The sequence below is a fragment of the Hyperolius riggenbachi genome, chromosome 4 (assembly GCF_040937935.1).
Source record: "Hyperolius riggenbachi isolate aHypRig1 chromosome 4, aHypRig1.pri, whole genome shotgun sequence".
In the NCBI taxonomy this organism is placed as follows: domain Eukaryota; kingdom Metazoa; phylum Chordata; class Amphibia; order Anura; family Hyperoliidae; genus Hyperolius; species Hyperolius riggenbachi.
Window position 1 is genome coordinate 289,467,208 of NC_090649.1, and position 17,176 is coordinate 289,484,383.

At 44.2% G+C, this 17,176-nt stretch overlaps 1 protein-coding gene across 5 annotated transcripts in view; it reads right to left on the minus strand.

Annotated features, from left to right (window-relative positions):
- Positions 1–17,176, minus strand: part of LOC137503847 (heat shock factor protein 1-like) — a 164,279-nt gene that overhangs the window by 13,689 nt on the left and 133,414 nt on the right. For 4 of the 5 annotated variants that reach the window (XM_068231388.1, XM_068231385.1, XM_068231387.1 and 1 more), the window contains 5 exons: positions 16,352–16,415; positions 15,064–15,113; positions 5,449–5,521; positions 3,009–3,130; positions 1,035–1,163 (listed from right to left, as the gene is read on the minus strand). In XM_068231388.1, the coding sequence (XP_068087489.1) occupies positions 1,035–1,163; positions 3,009–3,130; positions 5,449–5,521; positions 15,064–15,113; positions 16,352–16,415 (438 nt within the window). The remainder of the gene's footprint in view (positions 1–1,034; positions 1,164–3,008; positions 3,131–5,448; positions 5,522–15,063; positions 15,114–16,351; positions 16,416–17,176) is intronic. The other variant, XM_068231386.1, reaches the window with a different exon arrangement.

The window sequence follows — 17,176 nt, forward strand, 5'->3', positions numbered from 1 at the left end:
AATATCATTGTTCACTCGTAGTGTTGGATTTTGCACACTGATGCGCTGTTATGTGCATATGGACTGAAATGCTGTCACTCTATGGAAATACAGCCTTGGACGGAAGGTGCACGCTCTTGTTTTCTTTAAGCTATCTCTTTATTAACAAGCTTCTGGATTTCAGTCTGAAAAACTGTAGTCTCCTCTCTGTGACTGAAGATACACTTTAGGCCCCTTTTACACTTACAGGGTAAACCTGAATTGCGTTACCCTATTTTGCCCCAAGCAAAGAAATTCTATGGAGAATTTCACACTTATTGCAGTCCCTTGCGGTGTGCCGGAAGTATCCAATCCAACACAAGGGCAACAGCGCGTTACTGCAACCACTGCGCTGAATGCATGGTGCTTGAAGTAATGAAAGTCTATGGGCGATGCGTGTAGAGTTACCGATGGAGTGTGGTGCATCACGGTGCGGATGCGTGGACCGACGGGAAACCCAGTGAGGTACCTCCTGCCCAGCAGAGAGTACGTCATTGAGTAGAGGGTGGTGCTACGCATATGACCTTGTTGGGGCACTCTCCTGCAGGATCATATGATTGTCGTTTTTTGCATTGCGGAGGGATGCGGCAGGAGCATTGCATCCCACCTCAATGCAAAAAGATATGGAAAAAACAGCCTTAAATCAGCCATCTTCACTGCAAATGCTGTGACTGTGCCAATGGAGGCTTTAAGACAATGGCTGTTTTTTTCAGCAGGCCTCAAAGATAAACCTTCAGTAATGGTTCTCTTAGAGACACGTTTAAAGGAAAGTTAAAAGTAGCCATTTTTACTGGTCTGGTGTGATGCTGATCTTGTCACATGCCTTCAGAAAGAAACCAAAAAACAAAACCAGACAGAGATTATATTGGATCTTTCATGTTTCATATAAATATTTTCAGTAGAGCTGCAATGCAGTCAGACTCACCATAGTATGTATAATGTGATGTGTAAGGTTGCAGAGGGACGTTCACTACATGACAATCAGCTTTCTATTAATGACCACTGTTATTACTCACGCTGGCTTAGTTAGCGTCTGGCTGCGTTTAGAAGCGGAATCTTCATTAATCACTGTCTCACTCTCAGCGGAAGATAAATCTGAGGCATCGTCGGAGTCATCTGTGGGGTAATTCCTATACCCCCGGCTTCTAGAATCACAGACAGGTCAACAGATCCATACTACTTAAACAAGAACACACACAATCATTTTAAAACTGCCACTGCTGTGCTGCTAATGAGCTGCTCTCCTGCAAAGACAGCGATCAATAACATAAATGCCCCAGTTTTTACATAGGCATGTCTAATAGAACGTATTAAAAATCTACTATCAAAAACATTTCTGTAAAAAACGTAATTTTAGCAATATGAGAGAGGAAAATATCTGCCGCTTCAATTCACAGATCCTCACACTCCCCTTTAGAAACCTACAGCTGCCTGCTCATTCCTAGTCGGTCAGTCACATGAGTATGTATTGGGTGTGATTTTTCTGCCAGTTTAAAGGTATATCGAGCAGCTTTAAAAATCAAAATTTCTACGTACCTGGGGCTTCCTCCAGCCTGAAGTCGCCAGTACAAGTCCCTGCCGCGCACACTACGCGTCATCATGGCGGCCAGCAAGTCCTGCGCATTCGTGGTTCAGAGTTAGAGAACAGCGCATGCGCAGGACTCTCATGCCGGCTGCTGTGATGACGCGTAACGTGAGCGGCGGGGACTCGTACTGGCGACTTCAGGCGGAAGTTGTCAATTAACGGGGCCGCCAGTGGGACTGGGAGAGGAGCCAGGGGGACGCCGGGGGATCTCGAGCCCTACCCACCGCCCCCCGGCATCCTCCTGGCTCCTCTCCCGGTATAGAAGCCAAAACAACTGAGAAACAGTGAGAAAAGGCTACTTATAAGGTTTTCGAACTTCAGACAATTTATCACTGGGGCTAGTACTATATGTATATACTAGTGACCTTAGCCTGTTTAAAAACAGGCTAGGTCTGTCACTGCGCATATATATATATATATATATATATATATATATATATATATATCACACATATATACATGCATGCATGTACAGTATATAGGTTTATCTTATCATGTCACATCAGCTATGCTTTAACGTTTAATGGGTTTGTCACTAGTTTGAGTATTTTAAAATTAGTGAAATGTTCGCTTTAAAACAGATTGAAGGAAAAAAAAAAAAAAAAACCTCACGTAAAATGCACTCACAGGGTTTAAATGACAATATCGATTCCATGAAGTGTCAATTAAACAGGAATATTTGCAATTCGTACCTATAAATGTTATATCCTTTAAAAGTTATTAGCAACAAAGCTTATGAATGGTGGTCAGATTTTTAGAGTTCACACTAACAGTTTCCATGTAATCTTCGTGGCCAAAGAAATGGAAGGTTAAAAAAAATGGCCAATAACGTCCATGATTGCATTTACTGCGATGTTCGTGCACAACTAGCTATTTGATAAGTTGCATTGTTTATCTATACTAGTAATAAAAATTACATCAAATTTTAGCTGCTTTAAAGTGGTAAACATATGCTCCTACTCCTAATAATTACTTTTTTTTTTTAGCTATTCCATGGTTTTATTTTAAATTTAAAGGGACTCCGAGCAGTGCAGAAACTATGGAAAGATGCATATCATTTTAAAGCTCTCTTTCTCCTCTTTCCAATGATATATAAGCCGTCGCCCTACACCTTTTAGTTTTCTCTATTTTCGCGATTGAAATTGCCGCGGCCGCGATTTCAATCGCGAAAATAGAGAAAACTAAAAGGGGTAGGGTGATGATTTAGGTGTCGCCAGAAAGAGGAGAAAGAGAGCTTTAAAATGATATCCATTTTTCTATAGTTACTTGTATTACACAGGACGACACTTTCCCCAGTGTCAGCAGCTCCATTCAGCAGAATGGAGCTGCTGACTTTAGGATGCGCCCAGCTAATGGATAAGTACCCACAATTCTATTTTTAATTTTGGTACTGATATGTGCTTACAAAGACATTTTTAAATGGTTAGACTCCTCAGTAGAACTGTCTTGGTGATCTTCTTTGATGGTTCTTTTGATGCCTCTGTTAGTCTTTCTGTCAGTGAACCATGGTGATCTGTTTTCAAAAGCCTACAGATTGCAAATGACATAACTGAGTGTACAAACAGAAAGACAAAGAAATCTGCTCATAAAAGTTTTTTTCGAAATATAGGTTAAACTAAAAAAAAATTGAATATTGTGCACACGTTCATTTATTTCAGTAATTCAATTTAGAAGGTCAAACTAATTTATGAAATAGGAACCCTTTGCAGGTATTTTGGATTCATTAGCTGAGAGTCTGACACTTTGAGACTAGAACATTTTCTAATGGTCTGAGATTTTGATTTTGGAGTTTTCATAAGCTGTAAACCATAATCATCAAAATTGTAACAAATAAAGGGCTTAAAATATCATGCTTTGCATGTAATGAGTCTGTTTCATATATTAGTTTAACCAGTTGAATTACTGAAATAAATGAACTTTTGCATGATATTCTAATTTTTCGAGTTTCAAGTGTATACTTACAAAGAAACAGACTTTTAACCATATATCACTGGGTGAAACAGCAGACTCAGTTAATATGCAGGTCTTCTCACTCCCCTTTATAGAACATGTGTTGGAAACGTGTGGGGTGCAGAGTGCACACTGTACTGTGAGCATGTCTGTAAGTAATGGCTATCTCTGCTGGAACCTGTGATTTCATTTTCCCTAAAGCTTCAAACTACTCACATGAGAATCCGAACCTATGCTGGGGTCACATGACAGTGAAGTATGGAATTCTGCTGGCACTGGGAGAATCGGTTATTATTACATCATGATTCCATTGTACACTCTGCACTCCACAAAGGCTTCAAACATGGGGGGGGAAATCGAAAGAGACATGGATGGGAAGGGAAACACGCACTGCTGCACAAGAATTTGGACTTACCTGGGACTTCCTCCAGCCCCCAGTAACCTGCGAGCTCGCCTGGCATCCTCCTGGCTCCTCTCCCGGTTCCACTGGCGGCTCAGCCTACAGTCACCTATGTGCTCCCCCGCCGCGCATGTTACGCATCATTACGCCGGCCGATGTGGGAGGCATACACGGTACTTTAAGACTGAACCATGCATGCGCAGGACTCCCGCACCGGTGAGCGTGATGACGTGTAGCATGCGCGGCAGGGGCGCACACGGCCGACTTCGCCGGTTAACGGAGCCACCAGCAGGACCGGGGAACTTTGCAAGCTACTTGAGGCTGGATGAAGCCCCAGGCAAGTCCAAATTCCATTTTTAATTAGCACTCAGGGTCCTTTAAAAAGTAATTTCTTTTCTGTTTGTCCATGTTCCATTTTTTTGTTTTTTGTTTTTCCCCACAAGAAAATAAAAATCAACTTTCTGCTTTTTTCCACATATCACTTGCATGTCAAACTCTATTGTATTTTGCCACAAAACAAAATAATAATATTCACAAATGAAAAACTGAAAACTCAATCGCAAGATGACGAAAGAAAAAAAAAAATCAAAAAAAAAAATCAATAACCTCACAATATCGCCTACAGATTACTTCTTTCTCAGCAGCTGGCTTGACACAAGTTTGTTTATACTAATTATTGGGGCAAGGTCAAACAATCAGTGACTTATGCTAGGCATAAGGTGCCCATATACTATGAGACATTACCAGGCAGATTTGATCACGGATTGAATCTGCCAAACATTGTTACCCCAACATGCCGCTAAATCATAATTTCAGTCAATTTATAGCAGTAATTGACCAACATAGCCGATCGGACAGGACTTTATTTAACTTTGGAGTTGCGGGATCTATGTATGGGGCCTAGAGCCAGAGATGCCTCCCCCCACTAACGTTCTATCCCTGGGGCCCCATGCAGAGTATTATCAAAGTGAAGCATGCAGACACTCACCTCTCCAGCCAGCACAGTCCATCTTCTGTGCTGACATTTCCCAGTGCCTGTAGTGACCCGGTGGTGTACTTCAGCATGCACGTGCTAGCATCACAGAAAAAGGGATGCTCTGGCTGAGGAGGTGGGTGTCAGAGTGCTTTGATGTAGTAATACTCTGCATAGGGTCCTAGGGAGAGCAGCATTAGCAGGGGGGACATCTGGAGGAACAGCGATAATTGATTTTTAATAGATCGCGTGTGCGCAGTATGGAGCCACTCCTCTTCAGTAACCCGAATACTTCCAAAGCCTTCTGGGAAGACCCAAAGGTATTGTCACCATTAAAGACAGATTGCTGCAACGGGGCTCGGCAGTGGAATGAGGGGACGCAGAGTACTGGGAAGGCTCTAAGTCAGGCATGCCCAAAGTCCAGCCCAAGGGCCAAATGTGGCCTGTCGAGCCTTTCTGGTGGCCCCCAAAGCTCTCTACAGTTGTTGAAGATGGAAAAGTACAGTCTATAAAAACACCTACCTGCTCTGAACTTTGTGAAGATTTGGCATCAGATAACTGATTGTAGTTTCCAGTACTGTCAATCATGAGTGGCCTACACAATAAAAACAAAAAAAACAGTGTCCACTCTATATATACTGGTTATAACAAACACAGATAAACTATAAAAGCCTTCAATCATAAAAGTGGTCTATTGTGTGTGTGCGCATTTAGTCAAACTGTTAGTACCAATGGCATCTAAATTACACAGGAACTCAAAACTTAAAAACACAGCGAATTACTGCTTTCTGGCTTACATGTGGATGGGTGGTGCCAGCACTGCTATTCTATATAGGCATCATCCAATATTTAAAGGGAACCAGAGATGATCTAAACAAAAGCGGTTATACATACCTGGGGCTTCCTCCAGCCCCATACGCGCTGATCGATCCCACGCCGCCATCCACCGCTGCCCACATCTAGGAGAACCGACTCCCGTCAGTGACGTCATCGGAGCCGCGCTACGCAGGAGAAGTGCGCCCTCTACGTATCTCTCCATACACTGCTGCAGAGATACGCAAAGAGCGCACCTCTGCTACACTAGACTGGCTCCGACTTGCGGCAGAGCGGGGTCCCGGTTCTCCTAGATGCGGGCAGCACTGGATGGTGGCATGGGATCGATCAACGCGTATGGGGCTAGAGGAAGCCCCAGGTATGTATAACAGCTTTTGTTTAGATCATCCCTGGTTCTCTTTAAATAAGTAGCTGACCACATCTATAAGTAATAGTGAGTGAGTGAGTGAGTGAGTGTGTGTGTGTGTGTGTGTGTGTGTGCGTGCGTGCGTGTGCGCGTGAGATTTGTTTATGGTAGACCAGATAAGCTCAGATTTATGCACTTGTAAGAACGTCCATACATCACTCAATGTTGCAGGCCGATCAACATTCTGATTCGATAATGTTAACGAATTGGAGGAGAATTGACCGTCACATGTCCGCCAAATCAATCTTTACATTTCCGTCCACAATTGGTCGAAAGGATCAATTAGAAATGCTGAAAATCTTGGTTGCAAAGGCTTGATCAGGCGGTAACAGTGTTTGATATCATGTTGGCCGATGGACCTACCTGCCAATGTCCCCCCCCACATGTATGTGTCCCCCTCATGCCCAGTGTTAAAGGCATGGTGGCATAGTGGTTAACACTCTTGCCTTGCAGTGCTGGGTCCCTGGTTTGAATCCCAGCCAGGGCACTATCTTGAGTTTTTATGTTTTCCTCGTGTCTGTGGGGGTTTCTTCTGGGTACTCCAGTTTCATCCCATATCCCAAAAATATACAGATAAAAGTTACTTGGCTTCCCCGTAAAAAAACAAAAACAAATTGGCCCTAGACTACAATGGACATATTACTATGGTAGGGATTAGATTTTGAGCTCCTCTGAGGGTAAGTTGGTGATAAGACTGTATATTCTGTAAAAGCACTGCCGAAGATGGCCACACTACATAATACTAATTAATAATAATTCAACAGGAAATTTGACAGGCCTTATTTCCAGCTTCATACAATTTGCATTACATTTACATGTAAGATGGGAAAAAATAGCATTTCTTTCACCAACACCTTTTTCCACATTAAACATGGTAAATGAGATAGTTTATTGTCCAGCTTTCATGCAAACTGTAGGCAGCTAGGAATGGGGCAAATCAAAATTGGCATAAAGGTCATCTGATTGACTCAACTCCAAACTTCATACAATTTGCATTAACTCTGCATGCAAGCTGTAATTATTAGTCTTAACCACTTGCCGACCGCCTTAAGCCGATGGGCGGCGGCAAGGGCTGGGCCCAAACGACCGCAATACGCCCATCGGCGGCAGGCAATAGGCTCCGCCCACCCTGTTTGGAAACCCGCCGGCCAATTAGCAGCGCCGGCGGGTTTCAAACTGCGCGATCGGGCCAATCAGAGGAGTATAATACACTTTGTTATTGTAACAAAGTGTATTATACTGGCTGCCTCCTCCGCTGATGGTCACTCGTCGTGCGACCGTCAGAGAGGACGGCAGCCCTTACTGTAAGCACAGCAACACCCGTTTTTAGCAACACAGACCCCCCGATCACCCACCCCAGCCCTCAGAACCCCCCCTGACCACCCCAGCACACCACTGTTAGCACCCAATCACCCCCATAAAAACCCATCAATCACTCCCTGTCACTATCTAGCAACGCTATCCCCTAGGTTAGGTCCCTAACTGCCCCCTAGGGTCCCCTGATCACCCCCCCCCTACCCTCAGATCCCCCCCCCCAGTATACTGTATACGTTTGTATACAGCTGCCTTACCCACTGATCACCTGTCTATCACCTATCTATCACCCCTTGTCACCACCACCCATCAGAGCAGACCCTAAACTGTCCCTTGGGGGGCACCTGATCACCCACCCAGACCCTCAGATTGCCCTCAGACCCCCCCTCTTGATAACCTCCCCAGTGCATTGTTTACATCTATTCTCCCCTGTAATCCCTCACTGATCTCCCATCGGTCACCCCTGTGTCTGCCACCCATCAGATCAGGACCCAGTCTGCCCCGTGCGGGCACCTAATCAAACCCCCACACCCTCAGATCCCAAACCCCAATCACCTTCCCAGTGCATTGTATTTGATTATGCTGTAATTGTATTTGATTGTGCTGACATTGTATTTGATTGTGCTGACATCGTATTTGATTGTGCTGTAATTGTATTTGATTGTCCCGTGATCGGCTTTGATTGTCCCGTGATTGCCCTGTGATTGGCTTTGATTGTGCCGTGATCGGCTTTGATTGTGCCGTGATCGGCTTTGATTGTGCCGTGATTGCCCTGTGATTGGCTTTGATTGTCCCGTGATCGGCTTTGATTGTGCCGTGATTTGAGTGCCCTGTGATTGCCTTTGATTGTCCTGTGATTGTTTCTGATTGCCTCTGACTCCCCACTCGCCACCACCCTCCTGTCACTATCCTAGTGATCTAAAAACAGTGATCAGTGAAAATTGTCACTTTTTTAGTATCACTAGTGTTAGCAGTTAGGCCAGTTAGCTAGGCCCCTTTGTAAGTGTCAGTTAGTGCTCAGCCCACTGCACCACAGTCACTAATTAGCGTCATCACTGTCGCTAATCAACATTGGTACTATATAGTATCTGTAAGTGATCATTACTGATCGCAGTCAGATCTATATTAGGGTCACTAGGATCCACAAAAAAACGCAGTGTTTGCCCGATCAGGCCTGATCGTTCGCCTGCACTTGCGTTTAGCCCGCCCCACTGCAGTGACAGAATTTTTTTTTCTGATCACTGCAAAAAAAACACTGTACAATGGCTGTGGCACTGTAAACATCAGTTTTTTTTGTTTTTGTTTTTTTTAATCAAAACTCAGTGACCACAGCTTTCTACCTCTCAAATACTCCCTTTTGCTAGGTAGGTGCTCTTTTTTTCTGGGTAGTCTCAGAGGAATACCACCTAAATTTAGCAGTCCACCATGGCAAGAAAGAGGTATTCCGATGATGAGGCGTACAGGTACATGGCCGAGTCGGATGAGGACGATTGGGACGCCTCATTCGACAAATCTTCCGAGTCAGAGTTTGAACCTGTAGAGAGCAGTGGCTCACTGACCGATAGTGATGATGAGGTTGAGGTCCCGGCTAGAGCCAGGCGTACCACACCCCATGTTGTTGGACCGCAGGTGGCGCAGGATCGGCCTCAAGGGCAGCAGAGTGGTGTTAGTGCTGGTCTGAGATTTCATGGTGGGGCAGGCACCAGCAGCACAACATCTCCTGGACCTAGCACCAGTACTTCCGTAGACCCTGGTGAAGTGGCGAGCACCAGCATGGAAGTAGAAACTGGTTTGGTGGCACGTGCAGTAGGATCCCAGTCGCAGCCACCAAGAAGACGGGCCCGTACTACCCCTAGTTTACCAGAGGTGCTGGCAAACCCAAATTGGCAATCCCCTGATTCCGCCGCACCCGTACTTCCCCCTTTCACCGCCCAGTCTGGAGTCCAGGTGGAGACAGATAATCTAGGATCGGCCCTAGACTTTTTCTATCTGTTTATCACCCAGGATCTCTTAGACTTAGGCCACATACACACATCAGACTATAGTCTTTGGAAAATGAAAGATCACAGACCAATCTTACCACCCTTCCTGTAGTATGAGAGCCATACTCTACACAGTCTTTTCTATGGAGCTGAACTCCACATCAGGAAAAAATCTTGGCAAGATGCTGCACACACAGATGCTGTACAGACACAAAAGATCAGTATCTGCAAAAAATCTGTTCCTGCCAAAAATCCATTCCTGCAAATTGCAATGATAGTCTATGAGATCTGCAGATCATCATACACACATGATTTAACTGACATTCATCTGCAGATCTGAAAATCCATCCTGGTGGATCTGATCTGCAGATGAATGTCAGTTAAATCATGTGTGTATGATGATCTGCAGATCTCATACACTATCATTGCAATTTGCAGGAATGGATTTTTGGCAGGAACAGATCTTTTGCAGATACTGATCTTTTGTGTCTGTACAGCATCTGTGTGTGCAGCATCTTGCCAAGATTTTTTCCTGATGTGGAGTTCAGCTCCATAGAAAAGACTGTGTAGAATATGGCTCTTATACTACAGGAAGGGTGGTAAGATTGGTCTGTGATCTTTCATTTCCAAAGACTATGGTCTGATGTCTGTATGTGGCCTTAATTGTGGCAGAGACCAACCGTAAGGCCACACAATATATAACTGCCAATCCGGAAAAGTTCCTTGCCCAGCCTTTTCGGTGGAAACCAGTCCAAGTTTTTTGGGCCTTCTCCTTCACACGGGACTAGTAAAGCAGAATGTGTTGCAGTGTTATTGGTCTACGGACCCAGCATGTCATATTCCCCTGTACTCTGCCGCCATGTCCAGGACACGATTTGAGAACATCCTGCGCTTCCTGCACTTCAATAACAACGAAGCCTGTCATCGAAGTGACCACCTTGCTTTTGACTGGCTCCACAAAATTCGGCCCCCATAGACCACCTGTCATCCAGATTTGCAGATGCTTATACCCCTGAACAGGACATCTGCGTAGACGAGTCCCTCATACGTTTTACCGGGCGCCTTCGCATCAAACAGTACATCCCAAGCGCACCCGGTAAGGGGTGAAACTGTATAAGCTCTGTGAAAGGGCCACAGGCTATACATCTTATTTTAGGGTCTATGAGGGAAAAGACTCAAAATTGGAGCCGGTCAGATGCCCTGACTACCTGGGGAGCAGTGGAAAGGTTGTGTGGGACTTGGTGTCATCCTTGTTCCAGAAGGGGTACCATCTTTTTGTGGACAATTATTACACAAGTGTGGCCCTCTTTCAGCTCTTAAAAATAGAAGGAATCCGATGCTGTGGCACCGCGCGGCCTTAAAAATAGAAGGAATCCGATGCTGTGGCACCGTGCGGCCTAGTCGCCGGGGCTTCCCCCAACGGCTCATTACCACCAGACTTGAACGGGGGCAGAGGGCCGCCTTGTGTGCTGACGACCTGCTCTCGGTGAAATGGAAGGACAAGAGGGACGTTTACTTTCTGTCCACCATTCACGCAGACACGACAGTTGAAATTCAACGCGAACTGAGGTCATTGAAAAGCCCCTCGTCGTCCACGAGTATAATACTAACATGGTAGGAGTGGACTTCAATGACCAGAGGTTAGCGCCCTATTTAGTTTCCCGAAAAATAAGACGCTGGTATAAAAAAAAAAAGTGTCTTTTTACCTCATTCAATTGGCAATTTACAACAGCTTTGTTCTCTACAGTAAGGCTGGGAGAACTGGATCGTTTCTTCAATTTCAGAAACAGTTCGTGATGGACCTCCTGTATCCAGGAGGTGCCGTGGCCCAACCCCAAGATGCAAATAGCCGGCTGCATGGAAGGCATTACGCCTATCCAATTTCGAGTACCCCAGGTCACCGAATCCGAAGAAAACGTTGTCGTGTCTGCAGCAGGGCTGGAATAAGGCGTGACACCACTGTTTATTGTCCCACCTGTCCTGACCAGCCTGGCCTATGCCTAGGGGAGTGTTTTGAGAGGTACCACGAGCAGGTACACTATTAGAGAGTAGGGAACTTCAGACACAGCAGTAGGCACACAAGGGTCTCTCAGTGCTATTTCACACTGCTGCGATGTGTTAGGGCAAATTGCCTAGCAAAAGTCACACTTTGCGGCCCCCCCCCCCACGCCGGAAGTGCTTGACTTAACGCTAGTGCATGCCTACGTTACTGCGTGGCTTCTGCGGCAATTTCGATCGGCCCGGAAGTCATGTTAGTCTATGGCGACGCAGTTCATTACTAGGCCGAATGCTACTCTTGTGGTATTCCCTGAAGGTCTGTTTTGAACGATACGGTGCGGCGGGCTCAACCCACCTGATATGTCAATATGCAGTGTGAAACCAAACATCTAGTTTCGAGAGACCGTAATACACAGGGCTGCCAGAAACCTCTCCTTTCACTTGGGACAAAATGCGGAATGTACTTCGCCACAACTCTGTGCGATTTGCACTTCGCACATTGTCCCATGGGGGAGGAGAGGTTTGTCCTCGGGAGGTAAGTTAAAAAAAAAAACAAAAAAAAAAAACAGGTAAGCAAAAAAGTTAATGTTTGGTTCGCAACGTTAAGGTTTTGATTAAAAAAGTTCAAAGTTTATTAATGTTAATGAAGTAATTGCTTTGCTGCTTGCTTGTTTTTTGTATTTTTTTTTTCTCTTTTTCCATCCACTAACCTTCCAGGTGGACCGAGTGAACGACTAACCAGCTGCAGCACTGATGGTGCATCCTGACAGAACATTGCGCGTCTGTCAGATTACACACAAGTCGGTGCATGCAGCGCTGCAGGACGAGATTTCTCCTCCGTAGTCAAAAAGATACGTTTGCCGAGGCATATGGGCCGAGGAGCGGTGTTGGGGTTCATATGCTTTGGCAAGCACTTTGTATCAAAAAAAGAACTCTGGCAATGATTTGTTCATCCACATCGATCGGTGTGAATGGATAAATCGGGTTTGCCAGGGCATACGAGCTGAGTGGGTTTGGACGTTTTTGGGTGGCAGCTCCTATGTCCTGGCAGACGCCTTACCCTTTTTTTTGGCAGATTTTTTTTCATCCACATTGATTGATTGATTGTTTGACGTTCATTTTTCCTTTCAGCTCAGAGTGCATTACCCGTATGCCCAATATAAGGAGTATAGCAGAAACTCCAAATACTGGTCATACATGTAATGATTGCAGAGACCCTAAAATGCCAGGACAGACCCCACAAATGCCATCTGACAAAAAATAAAATCTATGAACTCACCCTACTCCTAACAGAATACCTTGGGGTGTCTTCTTTCTAAAATGGGGTCATTTGTGGGGTTCCTATACTGCCCTGGCATTTTAGGGGCCCTAAACCGTGAGGAGTAGTCTTGAAAACAAATGTCTCAAAATGACCCTTGAACTCCTAAAGGTACTCATTGGACTTTGGGCCCCTTAGCGCAGTTAGGGTGCAAAAAAGTGCCACACATGTGGTATCGCCGCACTCGGGAGAAGTAGTTTAATGTGTTTTGGGGTGTATTTTTACACATACCCATGCTGGGTGGGAGAAATATCTCTGTAAATTGACAATTGTGTGTAAAAAAAAATAAATCAAAAAATTGTCATTTACAGAGATATTTCTCCCACCCAGCATGGGCACCCCCCAAAATGCCAGGACAGTAAACACACCCCACAAATGACCCCATTTTGGAAAGTAGACACCTCAAGGTATTCAGAGAGGGCCATGGTGAGTCCGTGGCAGATTTCATTTTTTTTGTCACAAGTTAGCAGAAATGGAAATGTTTTATTTTTTTTTTGGCACAAAGTGTCATTTTCCGCTAACTTGTGACAAAAAATAAAATCTTCTATGAACTCACCATGCCTCTCAGTGAATACTTTGGGATGTCTTCTTTCCAAAATGGGATCATTTGGGGGGTATTTATACTATCCTGGAATTTTAGCACCTCATGAAACATGACAGAAAAGTCAGAGATGCTTCAAAATGGGAAAATTCACTTTTTGCATCCATAGTTTGTAAACGCTATAACTTTTACCTAAACCAATAAATATACACTGAATAGTTGTTTTTTTTATCAAAGACATGTAGCACAATAAATTAGGACAAAAATGTATGCAGAAATTTTACTTTATTTGAAAAATGTCAGCACAGAAAATTAAAAAAATAATTTGACAAAATCCATGTCTTTTTTGATGAATATAATAAAAAGTAAAACTCACAGCAGCAATCAAATAGCACCAAAAGAAAGCTGTATTAGGCCTGGTGCACACCAAAAACCGCTAGCAGATCCACAAAATGCTAGCAGATTTTGTAACGCTTTTTCTTCTTTTTCTGTAGCGTTTCAGCTAGCGTTTTTGGAAGCGTTTTTGGTGTAGTAGATTTCATATATTGTTACAGTAAAGCTGTTACTGAACAGCTTCTGTAACAAGAACACCTGCAAAACCGCTCTGAACTGCCGTTTTTCAGAGCCGTTTGCGGTTTTCCTATACTTTACATTGGAGGCAGAAACGCATCCGCAGTCCAAAATCTGCAGCAGCCCGGGAGTATGCGTTTCTGCAAAACGCCTCCCGCTCTGGTGTGCACACCCCCATTGAAATACATTACCCAAGCGTATCCGCAGCCGCAAGCAGATCGCAAACCGCAGCAGAACCGCTCTGGTGTGCACTAGGCCTTTGTGACAAGAAAAGGAGGGAAAATTCATTTAGGTGGTAGGTTGTATGACCGAGCAATAAACCGTGAAAGCTGCAGGAAAAAAAGTGCCTGGTCCTTAAGGGGTAGAAAGACTGTGGTCTTCAAGTGGTTAATATGAGTAAATAATTTGTAGTGGACCATGGGTGCAATTTCCCCTAAAATTCATGAATCTCAATAAAAAAACCTGAAGACTTTACTGATTAATGTAGCTGGACCTGTAGAATTCTCTCATAAAACATATTAAAACAAAATCCTGAAGTGAGAAGAGTATGAATGAAAAGGCTGCAGTTTTCCAACAATCTCAGTCATATGTGCGGACAGTTACTTCACATCTCCTGTGCAGCTCTCCTTGCTAGATGTCCAGGTTTCACATTCCCCTCCTCCCGGGGAGCCACTTCCTGTTTCCCTTGCAGTTCTATACTAGATATCAGCAGTGAGTACAAAGCTGCAAAAGAGATGGGAAGATGGCTGCCCACAGACCAGAAGACACTGAAGCTTGGATCTGTAGCAAGTGCAGAGCTGCACGGAAGATTGGACGATGGCCGCCTGGAATAAGGAGAGGTAGCTATATGTACACTTCACAACACTCTGCAGCATATCATACTTACATTCAACTGAACATACACTCTGCTGAACAAACATACAGTGCATCATCACATATACACTCTGCAAGTATGCTTCACTCTGCATCACATGCACCACATACAGGGGGAAGACATTGGGGAGGTCGGCTTATTCACAGGTCACACATTATTAGGTTTTTCAGGGGCAAAAGTTGGGTCAGCCTGTAAACAAGTATATATGGTATACGAGAGGCTTCCAATGGATGTGGGAGGCAAAATATGTAAATGCAGCCCTGATTATTTTTCACTTTATTAAGTGTAATCTGTACTTACTGGCTTGATGGAAGGGATGCTATTTGGTCATAAGAATGAGAGGTCCCAACCTATAAAGAAGATATAAAAATACATTTTTAGTATTAATCATTTCAGTTATCGACTAATCACTATAAGGCCTGGCTGGTTCATACTGCAAGATCTTTTTTAGCACTAGTGATCTGAAAAGCTCTTGCTAATGCAATGGGTGATTTTTATAAAATCACATCGCTCAAGAGAGAGCCCAAAACAGCATTACATTAGCAAGAGCTTTTAAAATAACAAGCACTTGTGTGAACGAGATCTTAGGCAGGGCTGTCCAGCTCCAGTCCTTGAGGGACATATCCATGCCAATGTTTATGATGGACTGAGAAAGAGAGAAATGTGTTCTATTTGATAGACCCACATTTGATTCACTTCCATTAATTAAAGTGACTCTTTAAGCCTACCCAAAAAAATGAGTTTTACTCACCCGGGGCTTCCCTCAGCCCCCTGCAGCTGATCGGTGCCCTCGCAGGCCCGCTCCGATGCTCCTGGACCTGCCGGCGGCTACTTCCGGTTTCGCCGTCACCGGCCGACAGGCTGGGAACGCGAGTGATTCTTCACGTTCCCAGCCACAATAGCACCCCATATACTGCTATTGCGGCCTTCTTTGTCACAATAGCAGTATATGGGGTGCTATTGTGGCTGGGAACGCGAAGAATCACTCGCGTTCCCAGCCTGTCGGCCGGTGATGGCGAAATCGGAAGTAGCCGCCGGCGGGTCCAGGAGCTTTGGAGTGGGGCTGCGAGGGCACCGATCAGCTGCAGGGGGCTGAGGGAAGCCCCAGGTGAGTAAAACTCATTTTTTTTGGTAGGCTTAAGGTTCACTTTAATTAGAGCTGTGCCAAAAATGTGTGAGGACTTGGCCCTCAACGTCCGGAGTTGGATAGCCCTGCTGTAAGGACTAGTCTCCACTATTTTTGTTGTGCTGCTTATTTCAGAAACACATATAGTGTGCTCTATGCAAAGACATTAGAAGTGCACATAATACACCATCTATTGTTCCCACTTATTTGCTGCACTGCAATGTGCTCTGATATCGCAATACCGCATGCATTTTGGTCTGCAGTGCTGTCCAATTTACTGTCCCAGAATCGGATCGGGACTGCCTGAAGAGCAATGCAGGTGCCATGTGTGTGTTGACGTACAAACCCAAAACCACCTGCGTTGTACAATGTAAACAAGGCCAAACAAAAAAAACAAACAAACAGTTTTTTTGGTCTCCTGGTGAATAACAATACTCTTGGTGTAAAACACACAATACTTACAGCATCAAACTGTGCTTGGGTTGGCCGTAACTGTATAACTTCTTTCCACAAAGCCTCATTTTCCCTAATGTAGAAAGAAAATTGTATCATTATTATGAATTTAAGCTTGCAAATGGATTATTTAGCACACAGCCCGTGATTCTATAGTACAGGAATATTGAAAACGTCTACAGACTAGGCACACAGACAGATACATTTTGAATAATTATTTTATTACATATGACAAAACTGAATTAAAAATGACACAAAGGGCCCTTTTCCACTGCACTGCTGAATCGCAAAATCGCTAGTGATTTTTAAATCGCTAGGGTTGCTACTTTATCATAGAAATCATGAGAAGTATTTTCCACTATAGTGATTCGATTTGTAAATCGCAATCACTTTCTGGTGCGATTTTAAGAGGGTTAAAACAATGCAAATGAACAATCACATAACAAAATTAATGAAAAATCGCAATCGCTGGCATTTGTGATTGCGATTGCTAGTGGAAAAGGGCCCTAAACTGAATTCAGACTTGAAAAATAAGAATTTTTTTGTAGCTTGGCTGCACTTTTTTATGGCAAAACATTTGGTCATTGTGTAACTACAGAGACTTGCTGATAATAGAATTTAAAAAAGGTACCCCACAGAGATACTCAAACTAATAGTCTCTCGGCCTTGGTTAAACTTAAAAGAATGCAGAAAAAGTGTTTGACCGGCTGAATTTATTTGTGGAGTTTTCTGTAGCTCTGTCCTGTCATGTCCCTATATCTAGGGAAGATCTGAATGCTTTTGCATGGATTGTGAAGCCAAGGTAACATCCCTTTCTTCAGAAATCTGGGTGAA